Raw genomic sequence first — 16,170 nt, forward strand, 5'->3', positions numbered from 1 at the left:
CAGTTTGTTCTTGCAATCTATTCTAGAGCAAAACCAAGTTACTTACAAGCATCTGGCCTCTTTGTATAGTAAAAATAAAAATGTGACTTGAGCTCTCTGTACTTCAATAAAGAAACGAGTATTTTATTTTTCATCTTATACATTCTCTAAAATGATTCAACAAAGAAACCATTTCCCCCTCACCCTCCAACAAAGCATTTGTTAAATTGTTTCAGATGAATATTTTGATAATACAACACAGGTCTGTTTAAAAAAAAAAAAAAAAAAGGAGTAATATTGAATAAAAATGTATACCATAATGCCTTCTTTGCTGAAGAATCCCAAAGCTATGGTGGCTAAATTATTCTATGCAAAGTCAGGGCGGAGAGAAAAAAGAAAAAGTAGTGATGCTAGGAAAACAGAACAAAAGCTCAAACTTCTGTGTGTGTGCAGTCTGTTACTTTGGTAATGGTGTGACTCCTGCTGTAGAATGAGTGGGCAATATGGCCTTTTACAACCAGGGAACTGAGATTTGCAGCAAATGCCAGATCCATGCACAATGGAACTGCCATTGCAGTCATCTCTTCCCCACTGGAAGCGTGGCTGTCTCAGCAGCGATACGGCCATTGGTTCCCTAGTAGCCTCATTTGGGTATTACACATCATGGAACAGAACTGATGGTGTTTCAAAGTAGCATTAACTTTCCTGATCTTAACCCTACAAACCTTTAGTCAGTAATCAGAGGAGCATGTCCTAAAGCAGCTACCTCCCATCCCTCCATTTCTTCTAATAGGTCTCCCACAACCAACATTGACCCTCTTTTAAATCCTTGATCTGTACAATGTGGCCTTGAATTAGTGTAGCGCAAGACTAATCATATGCACTATCCCCATACACCCAGTATTGGTAGACAGTTACTCCCTTGCACAGTGCGCATCAGCGTGGAATTGGGAATTATATCCTATAACAAATTCATTTTGCACTCCCACTGAAATGGAGCTCTTTCTGGAGCACAGCAACTCTACATAATAGGTTAAAAAAGGACAGAGAATAATACTATGTTGTATTATAAAAGCAGGGCACTTTAGTCAGATACAGTGTAATGACTTAATCCTGTTACCTTTGATAAATTGGCATTTAACTCCCTTGTTTTTGGAAGATGTCATGGGACTTTTAATGCAAGTAGTCAGGACCTCTTTAGATCTTCTCCAAATGGTGGCTCTGTCTGAGCCCTAAATGCCATACTGGGAGACTAGTTCAGCACTGCCTACCTCACCAATGCCCCTTCCAGCAGCATCTTGGATTGTCTCTAGTGGAACCCTCTCTTCCCCCATCCATGGACTGATTGGCACAGTCTTGATTAGCATTTGAGGTCTGACAAGACTGTCAGAAGTGGTGAGGCTTTGGAACATATGATTTCTATGTTATCAGAAAAACAGAACTGTGCACAAAATGTGGCTTCCTGGAGGTGACATTGCAAACCATGGAGGGTTGAAATAGGTCCTGGATGATTTTGTTCTTTCAAATCTTGTGCACTCATTGACTCACCCCACTTCTAGCCAGATAGCTGCTCTTCATAGCTTCTCCACCTCTGTGCTAGCCCTACCATAAAACAGGTTCTCAATATTCGTTTGTTTTTGTTTTTTTGAAACCCCTCCAACATGCTATTAAAAACTCCAGGGCACAGTGGGGGGAAGGGGGTCTTGGGGCTTCTGTCCTACAGGTTAGGGGGGTGGGGCACACGCTAGTGGTTTCTGCCATGGGCCCCAGCCAGTCTAACACTGCTTCAGACTCCCTGAAACCAGCTCACGGATCCCCAGTTGAGAACTGGGTCTTCACAGCTGCTGATATGGTCCCATCTCTGAGGCTCTTTCTCCCTTATCATATTATTACTAGAGGTAGGAGGAACAGCGAAAGGATGCCTTGTAAATGTGTGCAGGGACTGAGAGTCTGATAGCAAGAGATGAAAGGAATCCGGGTAAAGAGGAAGAAAGGAAAGAAAGAAAGAAAGGAGGAGAGAGGGAGGGAGGGATAAGGAATGAATGGAATGGTTTTGGGGAGGGGCACGGGACACAACCAAAAATTGTAACTCAGAGAGGGCTTGGCTCAAAAAATTTGAAAACCGCTGGGCTAACCCACTTTTCTGCTGTAATTACCTACTTATCTGTTACTTATTCATGCTGTTTGCAGGATGTATGCCCTGTTCTCTTACACGCACATGCACACAGAGCTGTCACCTATTTATAGAATCAGCATGAGCTCTAGTGAAAACCAGTCAGATTTTTTTAAATCCTCCAGAAGGTTTGTTTCTGTAACAGCACCCTTTAAAGAAGGGAAATCGCTGGATAGGGGCACTGAAATACAGAGCCTGGTTTTGTCTTCATTCAGAAATCGAGTGAGGCACTGAGCAAGTACCACTGAAATGAACATTGACACCCACTGATTCTTTTTTAAAGGCTGGGGGAAAGGCATATAATAAAAGTGACAGCCATAGTAGATAGCTGTACCTAAAAGAGGGAAACTGGCTGTCTGAAATACTGAATTACATTATGAAAAGTCTATACTTTTCTGATTGTGATTCATTCTGTTTGAAAAAACTCTGTCCAATTTTTGCATTGTAGGAAGCAGTACAAAGCTATAAAAACAGGGTAAATTGATTTCTCTGAGATTGTGCTTCTGCTGGGTAAGGATACAGCAGACATGCTGCATCTTTTAGAGAAGACGATAAATTCAGTAGCACAACATGGATACATTATTAACATGAAATTGTGGAACTACACTTAATACAGAGATGCAAGCCAAGTTCAGTTTAGCATTCCTGTCCCTAAAGATGATATATAGGAGAGAAGATATCAAAATCAAGATAATTTTATAGCAGCTATCAAGCTGCTTTGTGGAGAAAAATTGTAACAGATGAGAGTTCAGATATATGTCTGGAACAAACATTTGTATTATCATTAGTCTCTCTGTAGAGCATTTACATGTCCTTGAGTTTCACAATTTAAAAAGATATTATCCAAAAAAGACCCAAGCAATATGAAAATAGAATGGAGTTTGTCCTGTACAAGAGATAGTAAATATCATCATTAAATCGACAACTTAGACTCTGAAAACTAAGATGTCAAAAATATAGCTTTTTTTTTGTGTGTGAGAGTTTAATATTTTTTAAATAATTAACTACTGGAAAAACTTGACTCTGGGGACCAGTAATGGGTTCTAGACTCTTTCTTCCCTATAATGCCTCTTCCAAGTCCAAGGAAGATGAGTTGTGATCAAGGGCTGTTAGCATGTGTAACAGATGGGATACAGTCTATTGGGAAATTATATTTGTTATAGATCAGTATTAATGAAAATATGGTATCACTGTCCACATGAGGATTGGAAGGCTATGGATGAGTCTGTCCTGTTGTCTGAACTAATCCAGGGGAGGCAGAGATGCCTCTAGGAATGTTACCCTCATTTGAAAGATTGATAAATCAGTTGGGACACACAAGGCTACACAGTAATGATCTAGCCCAGCAGGGGAGAAAACTGTTGTCTGTGAGGAAAGGCAGATACCTGTATATGTAAGTTATTATGGGAAATGAAAGGAGATGAAGAGCAGAGATGCATGTAACCCTAAATAAAGTCAGAACCTATAATCGGGCTTGGGGACAGATTACATGTCTAAGAGCTCAAAGCTTATTTGAGCGTTTTCTACACGGCTGCCAATGTGGGGGGTATCACAAAGGGGGAAAAGGCTGATTCAGTGGGAGCCACTGAGCTGCTGGCATGCTGATAGGAAGGTGGTGGGGAGAGCCTCATGAAAGATGACAGACTTCAGAGTAAATGCAATTCACTGTTCTGCAATGGCGCGATTATGCCTTGGCTGGCTGAGCTACTCCACAGGGTTAGGACTGAGGCCTGCTCTGTGCTACAAAGGTAGTTGGACATAAGCTGCTTTGTGTTGACCTAGCTGTGCATGTCTGTGCTTAAATGTGTCTCCCACTGATGTAAGTGCCTCATTACAGTGACACAGTAACACCACCTGTTCAGGTGGCATTGAGCCTTGGTTGATGTGTTGCATCAATCTCAGTACAAGAGTAGACTCTGCATTGACCCTAACAGTCCTCCGGCAGCTGTCCTTCAGTGCTTGACTCTGACTGTTCTGGTCACAACTGTGAACTCTACTGCCGAGTGGTCATGGATACTGGAAGCCCTCCACTCCCCCTTTTAAAACCCTGCAAATTTTTGAAATGCCTTTTCTGGATTGCCAGGCTTGGAAAGCACATCTTAGAAGCCCTCCACTGTTGTGCAGAACTGCCTGGCTGACCATGCCAGTGATGTGCTCTGGTCTGGAGTAATACTAGATCTCCTGGGCCTGTGGGGAGAAGAGGCTGTGCCAGCATAGCTACGGGCCAGCCACAGAAATGTGGACATGTACAAAGAAATTGCATAGAGGATACAGGGGAAGGATGCAAGGCATGGAAGTGAAGGAACTGTGGCAGGCATATCAGAAGGCCAGGGACACCAAGTAGGTATGGTGCCAAGCTGCAGATTTGCCACTTTTTACAAAGATCTACATGCCATGTTCAGCGTGTGGATACCACTGAGGAGCCTCAGTCACAAGCCCCTGTGAACAGTGGGGGGCATGGAACAGGGGTCCAAGTATGCTGCAAGCCAGGAGCTGTTTGAGACTCCACTGAAGTCCAGTCAGTCCCAGCAGTTGAGCTATGGGTCAGCCTGATGCAGGTAAGTATGTAAATATATTTCCCGTTACAATGATGCTGGACACAGCTATTGACTTTTCATTAATTTACTCATACTAGAAGAGGTAGCAGCGAGAGAGAGAGAGGTTTTTATCTGCTTCTCAATCCCCTGTACAGTTAGAGGGGAGAGCCATGCAGAGCTGTTTGTATACACAGGGATGTCTCTTGAATCCTCCTGAGAGATCTCAATGAAACTTTCATGGAGGTACTCTGCAGTCCTCTCCTGTAGGCTTCTAAGGATGGCTACCTTATTCTCTCTTTGCAGTGGCATGTTTTCCCATACCATTTGGTGATAAGTTTGGTGGGCAACATTGCAGTAAACAGGCTAGCAACGTATGGACCCAAGTGCCTTCTGGAAGCCAGTAGCAGCTGTACTTTGTGCCTTTGTCACCCTCGAGTAAGATATCAGCTAAAATCTCTATTGCCTGTGGAAAATGGTGCCAGTATTCAGTACCGTTGCCCTACAGTCGTAGAATTGTCAAGAAGCATGTCTTATTTAAAACTTTAGGGAGCACAGGAATGAAGTTCTAAATCTTAACATTTACTTTTTGTTGTGACTATACTGACTTCACATACCACAACCATGGCTCTCACAGATGTGTGTGTGCATATCTAAAATGGACATTGAATGTTCCTTCACTACCTTTAGCTCTGTTCCATACATCTAAGTTTTTTAATGTATTGTCTTTTAACTTGCACAGAATATTTTTGCAGTGTTTTTGTTACTCAATAAAATTCTATTGTTTGGAAAATAATTTAATCTTTATTCATTCCCAACATATGCTGCAGAATGCCTAGCAGTACTGAAAGCACCCTCTGACTAATTATTGTAGAGTGTGACACAACTCGTACGATCAGTAACAAATACAATCATAAATGTACACCATAAAAATTCACAGGTGCCTTGATACTGCTATATTCATAGATACGCACCACAAATCACACAATTCCTAACAAGTCATCAAACCACAGGGACAGGTAGAGCACAATACACCACAATGAATTATTGTAACTCACTGTTAAAGCCTCCCCCAACCAAATATAGCTCTGCTAGTAGCCCTTGTATCTGGCTGCTCAAACTCAGCAGACAGCCACTCTGCCTCCACCCAGGTGGCACTTTTCCCCTTTGCTTCACAGATATTATGCAAGACATGGCAGGCAGCTAGAACCATTGGGATTTTTTTTCACTGAGATTCAGTCGTAAACAACGCAAGCATTTTTTCAGTCCTCTGAAAGTGCATTCAACTGTCATTCTGCACTTGCTGAGCCAGTAGTTAAATCTGTACTTGGTGCTCTCAGGGTGGCTGGTGTACTGCTTCGTGAGCCAGGGCACCAAGGGGTAGGCTGCCTCTTGCAGGTTTGCTATTAACATTTCAACATTGCCAATGGTAATCCACTGGTTGGGAAAGCGAGTCCCTGCTTGGTAGCTTTCTGAACAGTCCTGTGCTCTTAAACATGTGAGCATCATGCACCATCCCATACTGACCAATATTGATGCTGGTGAAGCATCCCTGGTGATCCACCAACACTTCCATAACCATAGAAAAGTAGCCCTTCCTATTGATGGCAAGGGCTACTCTGTGGCAAGATGGTGTGTTGCCAAAATAAGGATGAGTGCCATCTATTGCCCTATTGCAATTCAGGAACTCCACTGCTGCAAAGCCATCCACACTGTCCTGCACATTGCTGAGAATCTCAGTCCTATGTATCTTCCCAGGTAAGTCACTCTGTTTTGGCCTATTTGACACTTTTTGGCCTTAACAGTTAGTCCTGCCTGCCTGATACGCTCAAAGACCTTTTCCAGGTGTACTAGGTGTTCGGGCCAGGAGTCTGAAAAAATGGCCACATCATCGAGGTAGGTGCTGACCTTTCCTTGGCAGGTTCATCTAGCGGTACTTGCCAGTACCCCTTGGTTAAGTCTATTGTAGAGATGAACTGGGCACGTCCCAACTTTCCAATAGCTCATCGGTGCGTGGCATTGGATAGTTGTCTGGACGAGTTACCGCATTTAGCTTACGGGTAGTCCACGCAAAAGCGTATTTCCCCATCTGGTTTGGGTACCAGAACCACTGGAGATGCCCATGCACTGGTAGATGAGCGGATTATACCCATCTGTAGCATGTTCTGGATCTCCCGCTCTATAGCAGCTTTGTGCGTGAGGGGACCCGGTAGGGTGGTGTTCTAATTGGGTGAGCATTACCTGTGTCAATGGAGTGGGCCTGTTCAGTCCGTCCTGGAGTGGCTGAGAACAATGGGCGAAGCTAGTGCACAGCTCCTTGATTTGTTGCCGCTGCAGACGTTCCAGGGTGGTTGAGAGGTTCACCTCTTCCACGCCCCGTCTTTTTTCCCGTCGTAGTAGACACCATCAGGCCACTCAGCGTCCTCTCCTCCCTGGACTGTAAACTGACAAACCTGTAAGTCTCTGGAATAAAAGGGCTTGAGAGAATTAACATGGTACACTTTGGGTTTTAGTGAGGAATTGGGAAATGCTATGAGGTAGTTAACAGCTCCCAGGCGCTCTTGGACCGTGAATGGCCCCTCCCATGATGCTTCCATCTTATGGGCCTGTTGCGCCTTCAAGACCATAACCTGGTCTCCTCTCTTGAAGGAACGGTCTCTGGTATGTTTATCATACCAGGCCTTTTGCTCTCCTGAGTATCCTTTAGGTTTTCTCTAGCAAGGGCTAAAGAATGTCGGAGGGGTGTTTTGTAGGTTGCTTACAAAGTCCAGAATGTTAGTTCCTGGAGAGGGTGTAAACCCCTCCCATTGTTGCTTCACCAACTGTAATGGCCCCTTAACCTCGTGGCCATACACAAGTTCAAAGGGTGAAAACCCTAAACTGGGATGTGGTACAGCCCTGTAAGCAAAGAGCAACTGCTGCAACACTAGGTCCCAGTCGTTGGAGTATTCATTCACGAATTTACGGATCATGGCCCCCAAAGTTCCATTAAACCTTTCCACCAGGCCATTGGTTTGATGGTGGTACGGGGTGGCAACCAAGTGATTCACCCCATGATTTTTCCCACAGGTCTTTCATGGTGCCTGCCAGGAAATTAGATCCTGAATCTGTAAGGATATCGGAGGGCCAACCTACCCTGGCGAAAATGTCTGTTAGGGCCTGGCACACCGCTTTAGCCCTGGTGTTGCCTAGAGCTACTGCTTCGGCCATCGGGTAGCAAAGTCCACGAAAGTCAGTACGTACTGCTTTCCCCTGGGTGTCTTTCTTGGAAAGGACCCAGAATATCCACAGCTACTCGCTGAAATGGGACCTCAATTATGGGGAGTGGCTGGAGAGGGGCCTTGACCAGATCTTGGGGCTTTCCCACTCTTTGGCACACCTCACAAGACTGGACATACTGGGCAACTTCCTTGCCCATCCCCTCCCAGTAGAAGGACTTCCCCAACCTGTCTTTGGTTCTGTTCACCCCAGCATGGCCACTGGGATGATCATGGGCTAAGCTTAAGAGCTTCCCCCTGTACTTAGTTGGAACCACCAACCGTTTGTGCGGCTGCCATTCTTCCTGGTGTCCACCAGAAAGAATTTCCTTGTATAAAAGTCCTGGTCTATAACAAACCGGGATCGGTTAGAAGAGCTGAGAGGCGGTGGGTTGCTCCGTGCCGCCACCCAAGCTTTCTGAAGGCTGTCATCTGCTTCCTGCTCAGTCTGGAACTGTTCCCTTGAAGCTGGGGACACCAGTTCTTCCTCAGACTGTGGACTTGGGCTTGGTCCCTCTGGAAGTGATGTAGGTGATGGGGTTGTTTCTGTAGCTGGTGTACCGCTGTCCGCTGGTGCACCTGGTGGTATTTCAGGCTCTGGCTGAGCCTCTTCGGTATGGTTGTCTGTTGCTTCTGCCAGTTCAGGCTCGTTGGTCCCTTCTGGCGTGGGGTTGAAGTGTGGTTGCACTTGCTGTGCTGGTGCTGGTTGCTGTTCCAGTTCCGGGCCTGGGACTGGAGGTGCTGTGGCTGGTTCAGCCGTTGACATGGGATCCGGGTCCACTACCTCGGTCTGGGTCTCTGGTAACACAGACAGGTTCTCTGTGGACGGCTCAGGAACAGGAATGGGTCTGGAAGCTTGCCTGGTTTGGCTGCGTGTAACCATTCCCACTCTCTTGGCCCTGCTTCACTTGGTTGGCCAAGTCTTCCCCCAGTAGCATGGGGATGGAATAATTGTCATAGACTGCAAAAGTCCACATTCCTGACCAGCCTTTGTACTGGACAGGCAGTTCAGCTGTAGGCAAGTCCACAGCTTGTGACATGAAGGGGTAAATGGTCACTTTGGCCTTGGGTTGATGAGTTTGGGATCGACGAAGGATTGGTGGATAGCTGACACTTGTGCCCCCGTGTCTCTCCACGCGGTAACCTTCTTTCCGCCCACTCTCAAATTTTCCCTTCGCTCCAAGGGGATTTGAGAGGTATCTGGGCCTGGGATCTTTGTCTGCTGGGGTGCAATGACTTGCACCGGGGGGGTTATTCGGGCAGTTGGCCTTTGGGCAGTTGGCTTTGATATGTCCCGTTTCATTACACTTATAGCATCTTCCAGATAACGGGTCACTGGGTTGAAGTAAGTTACTGGAGACTGGTGAGGTGGAAGGATAGGGTGTCTGTGGCTTTCCTTGGTTGTAGGTGGGGTTTTGGGTTGCCCTCGGTTGTAGGGTTTATTGTTGCCCTCGGTTGGGTTTATTGTCGGTGTGGCCCCTGGGTTTTCACTCCCCTTTACAGTAGCTTTCTTGCTTTCTGCCACTTCCATCCATTTGGCTCCAATCTCCCCCGCCTCGGTGAGAGTTTTGGGTTTTCCATCTAGGATGTACCGTGTTATGTCCTCAGGAACACCATCCAAGAACTGCTCCATTTGCATGAGGTGGCGCAGTTGTTCAAAGGTTTGAACCTGGGTTCCTGATATCCAGGCGTCACAATGCTTCCCAACGTAGTAGGCGTGTTTGGGAAATGACCCATCTGGTTTCCACTTTTTGGTTTCTGAACCGCCGACGGGCGTGATCCGGGGTTATCCCCATTCTGGATCTGGCCTTGGTTTGAAACAGTTTATAATCGTTCATTTGGTCCCTTGGCATTTCAGCCGCCACGTCTGCCAAGGGTCCACTGAGGTGTGACCTCAGCTCTAGCATGTACTGGTCTTCAGGGATGCTGTACCAATACAGGCCCTTTCAAAAATTTTCTAAGAAGGTCTCCGTGTCATCACCTGCCTTGTAGTTGGGAAATTTCCTGTGCGGTTGAACAACAACTGGCGCCGGAGGGTTAGGAGTGGCTGGGCATTTTGCTTAGCCTGTTCTATCTCCAGGTTCATGCTTTCTCTCTGTTTTTTCTCTTCTTCTTTCTTTTTGTGTGTTTTTTCTTCTTGGAGTTCTTCTCTGTTTCTTGGCTGCCTCCTCTTCTTTCTTTGTTTTCTTGTAGGCCAGCTCATCTTCTTTTTTTTTTTTGGGAGGCAGCTCTTTCTTGAAGTTGTCTTTGTGATCTGCCTTTTTGGCTTCTTGTTCTCTTCTGTGAGTTGCCTCCTGGGCGTCTTGTTCGGCCTTAATTAGTTCAGCTGTCTCCTATGTTTTTTTCGTTGTCTATGGCTTGTTGCGGGCTCTTTGTTTTTTCAGCTCATCTTTGGAACTCATGGTTTCTGTTTTCTTGTGTTGGAGTGCCCTCTGGTGTTTGTTGCCTGAATTGCTGGCTTTCTGTCTCTTGAAAATCTGCCTAGCAACTCCTTGCTACCTTTTTTTCGATATGTAAATTAACACAAAAAAAACCCACTGTATTTACCTGTGGTAGCTGGCTGGATAGTTGACTCGGCAATTTGGAGTCCATTGTTTAACAAAAGACCGTAATGGCTCTCTTAACGACTCTGTGCTAAAACTGCAAACTGCCAAAAGCAGGCAGAAAAAAAAAAAAAAAACTCCTATCTGGTACTTTTAAAACCAAACCTTTCTCACTGCTAATTCCTAGCAGGGAAAAGAAAAATGATATATTCTACTGCTTCTGGATTTCTTATTTCCCACCACTGCTCACCATGTGAATAAAGCCCTTCTGTCCCAAATCTGGACCTTAGCATCCAAATTGGGGGTTAACATGAAACTCCCCCCAAGCTATACCCAGCTTGGCCTTGATCCGTTGCCACCAACCAGATTCAGTGCCTGGTACACTAAAGCCCCCCAAATCGTCCCTGGGGGCCCCCAAGACCCAGAACCCTGGGTCTCCATCTCAAACGGGAAACAAGTGTTCCTCCCCCTTGTTCTCTCTTTATCTGATCCCCAGCTTCCCTCCCTGGGTGAGCCTGGGGGATACAGTACTTAACTTCTTGAATGCAAAACAGAGGCCCAATTAACCTCTCCTAAGGCGATGCATTCAAACCTTGTTAAGCTAACATAAGAGATTTTCCACAACCCCCCCTTTCCTGTAGCGTTAAAACCAGAGAAAAACCAAAAACCTCAACCAGGTTTTAAAAAGAACTTTATATAAAAAGAGAGAAATACAGAAAATATAAACTCACTGCATTAGATGTTGAATTACAGGCTCTTGCTTATAGAAATTAGGATACACAGTGTGATTCAAAAAAATAGCCAATTTAAACCAGTCCAGCAAATAACACCCATGTAAGTACAAACCAAGCACATAAACAGCCTTATTGCTTGGGTTCCTTTGTACTCACACTTGATAGTAGAATATTAGAAAGAAGATTGGAGTTAGCAGAAAAGCTGTTTCAATGCATAGCTGGGAGAAACAAAAGACCCCGAGTTCCTTTCCCTCCCAGACTTTAAAAAAAATCCAGTTCTCTGATTGGTCCTCTGGTCAGGTGCTTGATTCCCTCCTGTCCACCCCTTACAGGTAAAAGAAAATTAACCCTTACCTATCTACTTATGACACTGACCCTGCACACGTGCATGCCACTGACCCCCATGTGGATTTTCCAACTCCAAAACGATTTCCCACTGACTGGTAGCAGTCTGGTGTTGAGTTTCAACAATGGGATTTTCAGGTGCTTCTCCACTGTCAGTACCGCTCTCATTCTGGTGTCCTTGCGCAGGAGGGCTGGAGTGAGCACATGCATTCAGGAGTGTGGCTTTACACATCAGAAAGTTCTGCAACCACAACTCGTTGTCCAAAGTCTGTATTATGATGCAATCCCACCAGTCAATGCTTGCTTCTTGGGCCCAGAAGCAGCACTCTACCACCTGCTGTTGCTCTGGAAACACCAACAACTTTGAATTGGTTCTCCCTATGTTCCACAGCCATCTGTCTTCCATGAAATTGATGTCCCCTCGCCAATTCTCTTGTTCTTGCAGCTCTGCAAATACTACAGGATCATGCAACTTGTGCTTGCAATGCTTGTGACATTAATGCAGAGCTGTGCAGGATCTACACTTCCATCATAGATGGCGGACAGCAAGAATGGTGTCACAGGTGTTTGGGATTTTTAAAAGGGAAAAAAATCATGAGATATAGATGACATTTTGGGATGGTGGCAGTTGCATGCTGGGAAACTGACCCCTTGCTCCCAGTCACCCACGTGACTCATTTCTGCCCCACCAGGCATTGCCAAAACTTACCAAAAGATAGTGTGGTGAATGGTGCTGAATTGCATGCTTAGATATGTATCCATGCACTGCACTGTTCATTGACACAAGCACTCCTGGTGAGTGCGCACAGCGCTGACACAAGGAGTTAAGTATCTCTTGTACATTAAAACATATACTGTTCCCATCTTCACAAAGAAGGTGGTAGAGCACGTCTCCAGAGGTGATTGCTGCTCCCATAAAGACCTGTTCAAGAAGCTGTGCTATGAGTACCAGCAATGCAGGAGTACTGCAGTGACTAGAGAGAGAAAAGTATGTGGGCATATTAAACAGGTTTATGTGTATCTCAGGCACTGCTGCGAGTTACAGTAATTCCTTGTAAAAGTACAATTGTGTAACACAGTCAGGACGTATGATTTGATAGGCTTTGTCCAATTCCTAAAGGACTCGTCAGTCTGCCACCACAACTGATACCCGTATTGGAAGTCTCAGCAAGAAGTGAGGTTTGAATGAACATAGAAACTAAGCTCCCCCTTTGCTCCTAAAGGTGGTTCTCTAGCTTCGTCATGAGATACATTGGCAAAGCCACATGGAGAAGCCTAAACTACTGTTACTATTGTTATGAGCTGGGTAAAACCTTGTTCAAACTGTGAATGAGCAAATGAGCACTTAATTTAAAACAGATAGGGGGCCACACCTGAAAAAAGACCTATTAGGCTATGTGTATATGTCAAAGGAAAAACTTGGAGCCAGGGTCAATTGACTTGGGCTCATGAGCTGCAGAGCTAAAAATAGCAATGTAGACATTCCTATTCAGGCTGACGCCTGGGCTCTGAAATTCACTGAGGGTCAGGGGTGTCTGAGCCCAGGCGCCAAGCTGAGTGGGAACATCTACATGGCTGTGGGGCTAAAAACAGCAGAGCCCAAGTCTATTGAGCTGGGCTCTGAGAGTTGGTGCTACAGGTTTTTCTTTACAATGTAGACATGCCCTTAGAGTCTGCTCAGAAACTTGCCCATAGCCATGGGGCATTGTGAATAGCAGGGGTGTGGAAGAGGAGGGTTTGAGAAAACACACAAACTGAGAACAGACCAGAACAGAGAGGCAGGAAGCCCAAGCAGCACAGTGGTCCTGGGAAAGCTAGACATCACTTTGGGTCTTAGGTTGGCAACAGAGGTTTGGGGTTTGTGAGCTAAGAAACTGCTTCTTTTGTTCTTGATTCCTCCTGCATTTGGAGGAGCAGAATTTTTTTACATTCCTTGTAAATAACATTTTGTCAAAGAAAATATGAGATGTTTCACTTTCTACTTATATCTGGAACATACCTAGAGCCCTGAATGTTGAGTAGCTTCTTTGGGTCAAAAAGTAGATTAAAGTCCTCTATCTTCAGAACTGTAAATCCAGCACTTTTCACAAGCACAGTTTTTCCTAGGAATTACAATAACTGATTTGCTTTTTAATATACTGGTATGTGTGTTTTGACTGGTGATTTGGATTCCTTTGGGTGTTGCCTGAGTAAGGGCTGCAGAAAAAGACCTCTGGGTTCTGTTTCCATTATTGATGTCTTACCTGTTCTGTTTCTCTCTCCAGTGTTGTTAATAACAATACTTGTAGTGGAAGGGATTGCTGTGGCACAGAAGACGCAAGGTACAGTATTGACAAGATTTTCTTTAAAAGACATTGAAGTTGTGGTGTTTTGTTTTGTTTTTTTTTGAAATTTTAAATAAAGTAAGCTGGGTAGATACAGGAAATCAGAAATGCTTTCTTGTTAAGATATTTCACTTGCACTAATGGTACTTTGTAAGATTTACTTCTGTTTTTATATATTTTTTCTTTATTGCATTTCATTTTGCCAAATGAATACAATTCTTATTGTAAATAAAAAATAGTTAACTGCAAATAACCAACTATCTCTTTTTCATATCCAGATCAGTTCAGTCCTTTACAGGTAGAACAAAACAGTAGAGAGCCCTCCATTTTCTGTGTATGTCAGCAAGCCTTTCCAATTTTTTTAATAGGTCTGCATTTCCCCCAGAATGTTAGGAGACGGTCCCCATTTGGGAATGGGGAAGAGGCAAATGGCTTTACAAGCCAGTTTCTCCCTTGGGTTGGAATAACCTGCATAGGAGAGAGAATTCCTTGAGTTGACACTTGCAGAATTTCTTTTGACTTCTTCTGCAGAAGAGACTAAGGGTCACAACCCTCAGGCTCCAGAATTCTCCCAAAATTCTTGTGTATTTTGGAGGGACCCACTAGAGCAGAGCTCGACAACCTTTCAGAAGTGCTGTGCTGAGTCTTCATTTAGTCACTCTAATTTTAAGGTTTTGTGTGCCAGTAATACATTTCAACATTTTTAGAAGGTCTCTTTCTCTAAGTCTGTAATATAACTAAACTGTTGTATGTAAATAAGGTTTTTAAAATGTTTAAGCAGCTTCATTTAGAATTAAATTAAAATGCAGAGTCCCCATCCCCCGTGATAGGTGGCCAGGACCCAGGTAGTGTGCATGCCACTGAAAATCAGCTTGCATGCTGCCTTTAGCATGCGTGCCATAGGTTGCCTACCCCTGCACTAGAAGCTGCTAGAAACTCCTTTCACCATGGAACCTTGCTCAAAAGCCCAGTTCTCCAGTGTTTAAGGGAAAGCTGCATATGTACATTATGGTTGCTTCCCTTGTGAGAAAGGGAGAATCTAGCAGAAACCCAGTTGTCCTGCCCTACCCTTTCAAAGCCTGCAGATCTTAAACTCCACCAAGGAATATCCATAGTGTTATGATGGTAGAAAGGTGGCAGGGAAATCTGTGCCTGGAGGGCTCCCTCTGTAAGCATAGCTCCAGGGAGGAATCTAGTATGGTATCTTAATTTATCAAACCAATTAACCTCAGGGCAGGAATCATAGTTTTCTCTGTGTCTATAGAGATCCCAGTTCCAGACTAGGGCCTCTCAAACTAGTGCAGTATTCCTTGTTTGTTGTTAACACTGCCATGTTTAGCAATAACTATTTTAAACGTAAGTATTGTAATGAACCACATGCTATAGATGAAGGTCTTTAATTCAAGAGCATATGCTTGAGTGCATTCCTGAATCAGGGCAACAGCAGTGCTGTGAACAGAGAAATCAAGTGTCCAGTCCTGCTCAGCCTTGCCCTTGAACTTCAGTGGGTCAGACTTGCATATGAATGGGGAAGAAAACTGAGTGGTAATGTTGAGTGTGTTTGTTTGTTTTTTTCTGTACCAGTTTAGTGCATTGTAAAGGAGTACAGCAATATTGCATGCCACAGTGACTTCACTGAAAAGAAGAATGTACTCAAGATTCTAACTTGCATCACAGGTTCCCTACTACTCCTCAGTAGTAACTATGCAGATTTGAATTTCCAAAATAGTGGATGGGATATGTCATGCTGCTAAACTACAATGTGCTTTTTACAGAAATAAAATCCCTTTGCTACATTGGGACAGCTGGCTAGTATGATAAGAGGATCTGCAGGTAGCACCAGCTGTCTCTTCCCTCTGACAGTTAGTGCCACACCCTAAGAGATACTGTTCCAAGGGGGTGAGTTTTGTTGTTAAATTCTCTGGTTGTAGTATACAAGTGTGACTTCTCTTTTCTTTTTAAAGGTGGGCAGAATATTGGTGTGAACCACATACCATCTACCCAGTGTGACAACTGGGTTCGGACAAGCAATGGAGGCCATTTTGCTTCACCAAACTATCCTAATTTGTACCCCCCGAACCAGGAGTGTATCTACATTTTAGAAGGTACTAACATCCTCTTTCTCCTTTGGTGTATTGTATTCTTACTGCTGACAGTGTAGGAAGTGGAACTGTTCGGCTGTTCTGTTTTATATTCGGTAAAGTCACTTGGGCTATATTGGTAATACATTGATTCGCTTCTGCAGATGTTAAGGGGACACGTTTGGGCTGCAAAACAGTAA

General features: G+C 44.5%; 1 protein-coding gene across 6 annotated transcripts in view; it reads left to right on the plus strand.

Annotated features, from left to right (window-relative positions):
- The window catches only part of NETO2 (neuropilin and tolloid like 2), a 52,857-nt gene that overhangs the window by 10,253 nt on the left and 26,434 nt on the right, over positions 1 to 16,170 (plus strand). For 4 of the 6 annotated variants that reach the window (XM_032787051.2, XM_032787044.2, XM_032787052.2 and 1 more), the window contains exons 2-3: positions 13,830 to 13,886; positions 15,854 to 15,994. In XM_032787051.2, coding sequence (XP_032642942.1) covers positions 13,830 to 13,886; positions 15,854 to 15,994 — 198 coding nt within the window. Of the gene's footprint in view, positions 1 to 4,610; positions 4,711 to 5,104; positions 5,125 to 13,829; positions 13,887 to 15,853; positions 15,995 to 16,170 lie in introns of those variants that run through there. The other 2 variants (XM_032787046.2, XM_032787050.2) reach the window with 2 other exon arrangements.

The sequence above is a fragment of the Chelonoidis abingdonii genome, chromosome 19 (genome assembly GCF_003597395.2).
Source record: "Chelonoidis abingdonii isolate Lonesome George chromosome 19, CheloAbing_2.0, whole genome shotgun sequence".
NCBI lineage: Eukaryota > Metazoa > Chordata > Testudines > Testudinidae > Chelonoidis > Chelonoidis abingdonii.